Source organism: Filicampus tigris, chromosome 8 (genome assembly GCF_054856515.1).
Source record: "Filicampus tigris isolate MCC_2025a chromosome 8, RoL_Ftig_1.0, whole genome shotgun sequence".
NCBI lineage: Eukaryota > Metazoa > Chordata > Actinopteri > Syngnathiformes > Syngnathidae > Filicampus > Filicampus tigris.
Window position 1 is genome coordinate 21,916,227 of NC_141224.1, and position 9,376 is coordinate 21,925,602.

Sequence of the window (9,376 nt, forward strand, 5' to 3'; positions counted from 1 at the left end):
TAATGTATGTGGTTTAAATGGTCATAACACTGGTGCCTTATGGTACCTATCTTGAGAGGGTTCCACTCTTCGGACACTTCATTAGATACACCTGCTATATTCATTATACATACCATAGAAGAGGTAGGTGAGGAGACGTTCGTTGCCCAGAATGCCAGAATGTAGAACATTATACATACATATATATATATATATATATATATATATATATATATATACTATTAACTATTAACAACACACATTCACACATTCAGTTTATCCTCCTCACCCACAGGCTCTCTTTGATTAACTTTGATTTTCTTTCTTTCTTTCTTTCTTTTCTTTCTTTCTTTCTGAAATAAAAAAGTAAAAACTTGGGGAATATCTGTTTTTGTGATCATTTTCAGTTCAGGTCAACAGTGGCCACTCCTGCTATCCACGAATATTCTGCTGTTTACACATAAATAATGAAAAGGTCAGAACAGAATCCCCTTTCAATTGGTTCACATTATGTATTTATTTATTTCTACATTTGTATCTTAAAGTGCAAGTTAGTGACTGTTGTTTTCACTGTAGGACTTTAATTGTCACGCATTAAACTCCGATTCATAAAATCATGATTGTTGTATCGATTTTGAATTCAATAGACAACGTGGGTCTGTTCGGGGCGCTTCCAAAGGCTGCACAACTCTGAGTGAGTGAGCCCGCTGCTGATTTGGTGCTGATTTGGTCAGCTCCTCTCAGCGGCGCCGGGCAGTGGAGGATCTGGTGAGGGCGGGGCTAGCAAAGAGCTCCAATCAATTCAGCCTCTGACGTCACAGCTCCGAGCAGAGAGACAGCAGCCGAGGCGTACTCGACCGATTTGGCTAAATCTGCCTTATGTGGCGTGGAGTTATCTGCTATATGGTGTGTTTCGGCGTGCGGCAGCCAAAGGGATCTTGAAGAAACACGGTTGGTTTATTGATAAATGTCACGTTTCGGCAATGTTGTGCTAGAGGGATTAGAAAACGATTGTGAGCTATACCTCCATGCAAATACAGCAGCGTCTCATCGTCTCCGGATGAAACTGTATGGTTTAGAAAGGATATGCTCGATGGATATTTTTGCAGATTCAATGAGATGTGTTACTCAATTTCGGCCCGTGAGGTAGATAAATGAGCACTTCGCGTTTTAGATCCGGTTTACTAGTTGCGTGCTATATGCTACTATAGATCGTAGAATATAGTTTAATCTCAGTTTAGGATGAACACAGATTCCTTGCCTAATTGGATACAAAGGTATTTGGCTCATCGCATCCAATGTAAGCATCTTTCAAGACGAGTCCACGGATTTCTCTAATCAACTTAAAAGTGGCTTTCACACAGTTCTGTGGCTAAGCTGTGTGCGTTTACAGCACCTCTTACCCTTTGAAGCGCACACCTTTGTGCACCACCAAATACACTATGCAAATCAAGTTTATTCATCAAGGTTATCTGATTAACATTCACAATTTGACTTGTCTCATTAGGGATGCTGGGCAGCATTACAGAAGAGGCAGGAAGAAGGAATGCGAGCGAGACCAAATGGCTTCTCCGGTACTGCCTTTAACCAGAGACAGTGAGAAGCAGTCACATTCTCCTGCCGTCCTTGAACGCCTCTGCGCTGTGCTGCACGTCCGCAAGCAGAGCGAATCAACAGGAGGGGGTTCCCTCGGGGACTGTAACCCGGCCCGGAACTGCCATGACCGGTGTCATTCAGCTGCAAGGCGCTCGGAGGTCAAACTGCGTACCCTTGGGGAGGAGAAAGTGCGCGTCTGCTGTGACGAAGAATTGGAAACATCTTTCACCTACATAGATGAAAATGTCAACCTGGCGATTGGCAGCCCAGAGACGAGCTGTAAAAGTTCTCACAGAACCGGGCGCAACTGTGAGCCGTGCTCAGAGACGGTGCCAGAATTTTCTTTTATGTCCGAGGACGATCTGTCCTTTGGGGAGGCCTCAGGGTCCTCAGTGGACTACTGGTTTATAAGCGCCGTCACATTTTTGGTGACCGGCATCTCTTTGGTGATCATCTCCTACGCTGTGCCCCGGGATGTGGCTGTGGACAAGGACAGTGTCTCGGCCAGGGAGATGGAGAGAATGGAACTGGAGAGCGCGCGCATTGGAGCTCACCTGGACCGATGCGTTATAGCAGGATTGTGCTTGTTGACTCTGGGAGGGGTTGTGCTTTCCACTCTGCTCATGATCTCCATGTGGAAAGGAGAGATGTACAGGAGGAAAGTCATTGCTTATTCCAAACGTTCTGCCAAACTGTATGGTTCCATTAGCCTGAAAACTAAATCCAGTCCTAGTCACTCCTCTGCACACTTGTCCCTGGAGGATATAGTGGAAAGTTTGAACTAGTAATTCACAGCTTTGTGTCAAATGATGGGCTTCACACAAATTGTCATCATGTATTCACTTGTGCACATTGGACGTGCGAGTCTGCAGTATTTTAGTTGATGCTGTCCACTCTCAGAAAAAAGGCAATTCTATTCTTCGCTTGTTCGGGTTGTGCGTGAGTTGAGCTGTAGCCTATCCCAGCTGAATTTGGACAGCAGACGCAGTCCACCCTGGACTGGTCATCAGCCAATCGCAGTCATTTAGTCAAAATTTCTGACATTCCCAGATTATACTACTCAGTCACTTTTATTTATCATTTACTAGTTGGGGACAATGCTATTGTCCCTAGACAGGGCATGAAAACAGACCTAAGTAATTTCTTAATTTTAATTTTTTTTTCAAAAGCACAAAAAAACAACCAGATTCTGATCCAATTATCCACCCATCCATTATCTATACCGCTTCTCCTCACAAGGGTCGCGGGTGTGCTGGAGCCTATCCCAGCTGTCTTTGGGCAGTAGGCGGGGGACACCCTGAATTGGTTGCCAGCCAATCGCAGGGCACACAGAGACAAACAAAAATCTGCACTCACAATCACACTTAGGGTCAATTCAGAGTGTCCAATCAACCTACCAACATATTGCAACATACCATGGAACATATTGCAAAGATTTTTGGGGGGGTTGACTTCCCCTTTAAGACAAAAAATATATATTTTTTGTCAAAATGTGACTTACAGATGTCCTAACCACTACACCATAAACAACATTGCAATACTTTCATTTTAAATCAATAGCACACAAACACAATTTATCAATCAGTTAAAAAAAAAGCTGCAGTTCTGTTTCATTTAATTTTGAGATTCAAATATTTTATATCTGATATACTGTTTCTGTTTGGCACTTCATTCTACAGTTGACAGCCTCTAACAGAGGCAAATTTAGAGCGGTGGGGTATGTTTTTTTTTTTTTTTTAATGTTCTGATTTTCATTCTCGCAACTGTAGAGCATCTTTGTGTTCCATGAGATGTGTTGTATACATCTTAAGTATTATTACTGAGGGGTGAAACAACTTGATAGTAAGGTACCGCAATACCACTATCCTGCTACTTTTGACGTGACCTTTACACCTTGGTAAATGCCAACTCGAATAAATTAGCCTTATGTGGTACATTGTAAATTACTACCTTACGGGGTTGGACATGGACTCCTACTGTATCCTTATTTCTGACAGTGGACAGATTTTACAGTGCAGCCATGCTCCAAATAAACACTCCACAGTAGAGAAATATTGTATTTCCTCCAAAAATGGTCAGGGGGGATTTATTTACTGAACCGTATGGCAGCCAGATGTCTATTTATTTGTACAAATCATGATGAAGGCATGCAAACATGGCTACAGTATAGCTAATTATTGCTACAGTTTTACCACGTGTATTTGTTTTCTTAACTGCAAAGAAAGGAGGAGTCAATTTGGAGAGTGGTGTTGTTTTGTGCAAGTGGATGACCACATGGTGCCTAATAGAGCAGATGCTTCTATTTGATGAGATATGGTCAATCACTTTTGTCAATCACAAACACACGTTGTCACCCTAGCTTACAATATTAGCGAAGAGCAAGCTAACAGCATTGTCACAGTCACTGGAATGCCTTCTGGTCCAATGGAAATGTTGGAGAGCTTCTGTTTATTATCAAGGCTATTCATTTTTAATGTGAAGGTTCTGAACCGCAAAATCATACACAGACACATTTCAGGAAGTAGCCAGAGTCCCCAGAGTGGAGGTGAGTCTTCTATGAGGTCCACTCAGTGGGATATTCTGCTCAGTGGTGTGCACAGTAATATCCAGTGACAGTCACTCTCTGGCGCAGTGCTGAGGTAAGCCAGTAAGGCCAGCTTTGTGCATCTGAGCCAAAGCTCCAAGTCGCTTTGACTGAACTCAGCAATTTGACTGCATTGGACAGCCTCGCCATGCACGGTGATGTGGCTTGATCTTGTGAGCTTCTCTTTACAACCATGCACTTTCTGCTTTCTGGATAATACATCATTGTCTTTAGCCCTTGAGCACTGCAAAGCTGCAGCACAATGTTTATATAATTTTTGGAATTGGGTCTTGGATGATGACAGTCTAAGTATCATTTGAAAGCTGATTAGCATTTTTCCTTCTTCTCACTTGTGCACACCAGGATGGTGATATTAACCATATGATGAAACTGCTGAGTATAAGACTTTAACTACAATACCATTTTGAAAAAAGAAAAAAAAAAGAATCAGGTCAAATGTTACCAATTTGTTGATGATCATATGAACAATGCCAACGTGAGGAAGATTCAAATCAAAATGTATGAATATTCTGTGTAAAAACATACAATTATCTGATAATGATTCCAACTAACACACACCTGAATACATTTGTTCACATGACAAACATGGTACTCCTCACTCGCTCTATCAGATTTAGATTAACATTTGTAGTCAATTTAATGACGTTTTTCGATGCAGGAGAAGATTGTAGTTAAATGATCCACACATTTTCTCTGTTTTACCTATTGATGCTGCTCAAATAATTGCATTCATGCGTGCCAGCAGAAAATAAAAAAAATGCCACAAGATGTCTCTGTCTGTGTGTGTGTGTGGGGGGGGGGGTTACGTGTGTGTGTGTGTGTGTGTATGAGCATGTGCATGCCGTTAGGCTCATAAATCATGGATCGACACTGAAAACCACTGTAATTTGCATTAATTCATATACAAAGAGAATTTTGGAATGTGTCATATACAGTATGCTTAGGATTCTAAGAGTGTCATTATACTTTGTACTGCTGTAGTTTAATTTTCTGGATTGTGTATGGCTTTTTTCATGACATCCATTTACTTCATACGGTTTATTCTTCATACTTTAACGGCATATAGTCACTGGGCATTATATAATGCCTGTATATGAAATATAAGATTAAGTCTGAAGAGTTATATGAAAATATACATGAATTTATAGAAATAGTTGGTGCTGCATTATACTCTATTACATACTATGTATGTACCTATGATAACTGAAATCTAAAAAAAAACAGAAAAAGAAAACAGTCAGTAATTTGTAGTACAGTTTCATACCATTGCATGTTATAACAGTAATAAATATATAAACGGAGACTAATTTAAATAAAAGTTTTTCCACTTTGGTCAAATTTTTTTTTTTTTTTTTAATCCTTGAAAATTCTACACACAACACCCTATAATGACAATGTAAAAAAAAAAAGCCTTGAGATTCTTGCTAATTTATTACAAATAAATACATAAAAATACACATTTGAAAAAACCTAAGACATCTCATGTCTGTTAGTATTCTCAGCCTTTGCTATAAAACTGAATTATGATCAGGTGCATCTTGCTTCCACTGATTATCCCAGAGGATCTTCCTTCATCTTAATTGGAGCACAACTGTGGTAAATTCAGGTGACTGGACATGACTAGGAAAGGCACAAGTGCCTACTGTGTATTAGGCCCCCGCAGTTGACTGCTAATCAGTGCACAATCGAAGTTTGAATCAAAGAATTGTCTTGACCTCCGAGAGGATTGTCTCAAGGCACAGATCTTCGAATGTGCGAAGAAAGATTACTGCTGCTTTGAAGGTCCTAATGAGCACAGTGTTTGCCAGAGCCACCTGAAGTATTCTCAGACCAGAACAGAAATAAATAAATAACATTTTCATGCTGTTTTCACACTTAATGCCATTTTGTAATAAGGCTCTAACATACAATGGGGAAAAAGTTAAGCGATGTGTATACTTTCCGAATGGTGTTGTAAGTGTATTTGCACTACTGAAAATATAACTATTTCACCCGAAATGTGAATTGCAATAGAAAATGGACTGTTGTAAGCTGACGGAAGTCGAAGATCCACTGTTCCCCTTCTATGAAGTTGGAAATCCACAACCAGTTTTATAGTTATTAATGTGGTGCACGCACTTTCCTGGCAATTTCTTTAGAAATAAGATTGCCATGAACAGCCATTCCTTCATATCTTATCTTTTCTGCCAAATTTTCACAGAAAATAAATTCATTAAACTCTGAAAGGCAGCAAGAAACAATCCTACTTGCAATCTAAGTGGCGTTTGAAATAAACGGCAGATATAAGATGGTAAAATAATTCAAGAGTTGGAATGACTACATAAATTCAAATACCTGCACTGTGTCAGAAAATGTTCCATAGTTTTATAGATGCGAAGTCAATTCCGTCATATTTGGCACCTACTGTAGCTTTTGAGCTAAAACAAGCAGCCTTTGTGATAAAACCTACTAAATATATTGAGGGGATTTATGCAGGGATTTGCATGAAGCGACCGCATTTAAGTGCCGAGCTCAGTTGAATTTCCAGTGGTTTCATGTATAATCTCTTTATCCTTGAGTAGTGCACAACCATAGTTGCCCTATTGATATTTGCTTAGTTCCTCTGTAAACCAATCTGTTACAGTAAGCAGACCCTTCACCCAGCAGTTGCCATCAGCACATTTCCCAAAGGTGTAATAATACACCTTGACAATGCTAATACTGTGTGTGTGTCTATTGTATATTTAGGTCTGCATAGGTTTTGCGTGTCACCTTTAAGGGCTGCTGACTCAGGAAAAAAGGCTTGTGTTCCAAATTTAGTTTGACATAAGAGTAAAAATAGGCGTTTACCCTCATTATAACATATGAGGTCAAATAAACTAGGTATATACATAATAATGTACATGTGCACAGCTAACCGAGGATCAAGATGTAGGATCATCTTCTTTTCCTTTTGGCTTGTCCCATTAGGGGTCGCCATAGCATGTCGTCCTTTTCTATTGGAGTCTACCGTCTGCATCCTCCTCTCTCATGTCTTCCCTCACTACATCCATCAATCTTCTCTCCGGTCTTCCTCTTGCTCTCTTTCCCGACAGCTCCACACTAATCACCCTTCTACCGATATAGTCACTATCTTTCCTCTGGATGTGTCTGGATGCCGCCCTCACCAGGGTCTTATAAACTTTACCCTTCATCCTAGCAGAGACACTTCTATCAAGTAACCCCCCCCTGCCACTTTCCTCCAAACGTTCTAACCTGCTTGGATCGGTTTCTTTACCTCCTTATCATAGTAACCGTTGATCTGGACCCTGGACTGTTGACCGCAAGTATTTAAAGTCCACCGCCCTCACAATCTCTTCTCCCTGTAGCCTCACTCCTCCTCCGCTGGCTCTCTCATTCATGTACATATATTCTGTCTTACATCTGCTCATTTTTATCTCTCTCTTTTCCAGCACATGCCAAACATTTCCAAACGTCATGATCCATGGGGATTTCAGTCTAACCTCATCTGTCAGCCTATCAATCATTATTGTAAAGAAGAAGGAGCTTAGACCTGATCCCTGAATGCAGCCCAACCTCCACTTTAATCTCCTTTGTCACACCTAAAGTACACCTCTGTTCTGCTACCTTCATATATGTAATGTACTATTCAAACACAGTACTTCTCTGCCACGCCAGACTTCCTCATGCAGTACCACAGTTCCTCTCCCTGTCATAGGTTTTCTTGAGATCGAGAAAAACATAATGCAGCTCCTTCTGACCTTTTCTGTACTTCTCCATCAACACCCTCAAGGCAAATAATGCATCTGTAGTACTATTCCTAGGCATGAAACTATACTGTTGCTCACAATACGCGTCTGTCCTGAGTCTAGCTTCCACTACTCTTTCCCATAACTTCATTGTGTGTTTCATCAACTTCACCATCTGGTTAAAAACTCCACAACCACCTCTCGTAGATGTTTCCATAGAGAATGGAACCGAATTCCAGCAGAATGGAGGATCTGGCCATCAAATAAGACATTAATTCTCAATTTGGATTGATACTGTCAGAGTGGTAACAGATGAAAAATATGTTGATTATTATGGTTGCAATTGTCAGTAGTGGACAATCTCGCTACATCAAACTGAGAAGGGTTCCTAAAGTTTTGGCTACCTTATATTGGTGCACGAGCAAAATATTAGCTCTTGTGCTGAAATGTCTTTGGTGGAGTTCATGTCGAAAGGAAGTAAGATCCCCTGACAGTGCCTGTGCTTCACATGCTGCCTCTAAGTAACATGATATAACTTCAGCAGACCTAAACCTAAACAAGAAAGGATATTGTTATTGAGCGACTAAGCATTTATTGGCTGACTACAAAGACTTCTTGTCCTCTGACAACCGGCAACAAAACTCCAGGAGGCCACTGCATCCCGCCAAGAAGCAGTTAACTAATTTGACCACATAACCACAACCTGCATGACAGGTTAATTTATCTCAAATGTTTTTGCATGGGACCAAAACATAATCATTTGAAATAACTATCATGTGAAGAACCATACACAGATAGACTCAAAACCCAAGAGTAAAGACTCGAAAAGGGCAAGGACCAGACTTGTGGTGTTATGTATAATGTCGTTTGAGCGATTAAATGTATGTTTTAGCAATAATTCATTAATCTTCCCCTTTGTGTCAGAGTCCATTTCAATTCAAGTAAGCCCTGGTGTTTGTGTAGATGAAACATGAGACAATGTAGGAGATCAGGAATGAGTTACAAGTCTGAAGGGTCCAACCTTTCAAGACAACTTCCCAAACATGCATTTGTAATGAATTACAGCTCTATAGCTCCATTTATCAGCAGATGGCACAGCCAAAAAAAGCTTCCACTTCAATTGATTACTTTGAGGGGAAGGACGGACGCCAAACTCGTCTGAGACATGACTTCATTTTTCGGTTGCTCCCTCCATTGCCTTATCCAAACAGGATATTTTTAGTCAGAGAGCATCCTGCATCGTTGGAAAGCTCATTGTATTGCAAATCTCACTGGGCATGATGTCTTTAGCCAAGTTGTGTTGTGTGTCATTTAGTCGATGAGGAAATGTTAGCTCAGTCATGTCCTGGATGCTGATCAAACATTTCCTTTATTTGTATCATACTAAACCTCATATCATGCCTGTTTTATCAGTTAATTCAGGTTATTATTATTATTATTATTATTATTATTATTATTATTATTATAA

The 9,376-nt window shown here is 40.3% G+C and overlaps 1 protein-coding gene across 1 annotated transcript; it reads left to right on the forward strand.

Annotated features, from left to right (window-relative positions):
- The first annotated feature begins 801 nt into the window (after positions 1-801).
- On the forward strand, positions 802-4,927 carry LOC147144086 (transmembrane protein 74-like). Its single transcript, XM_086039059.1, has 2 exons — positions 802-930; positions 1,487-4,927. The coding sequence occupies exon 2, from the start codon at positions 1,542-1,544 to the stop codon at positions 2,358-2,360; it is 819 nt and encodes a 272-aa protein (XP_085895185.1). The 5' UTR covers positions 802-930; positions 1,487-1,541; the 3' UTR covers positions 2,361-4,927.
- The last annotated feature ends 4,449 nt before the right edge of the window (positions 4,928-9,376 follow it).

Excerpts from the sequence above, each read along its gene's own strand:
- LOC147144086 (XM_086039059.1), top strand. The coding sequence starts at position 1,542 with ATGGCTTCTCCGGTACTGCCTTTAACCAGAGACAGTGAGAAGCAGTCA.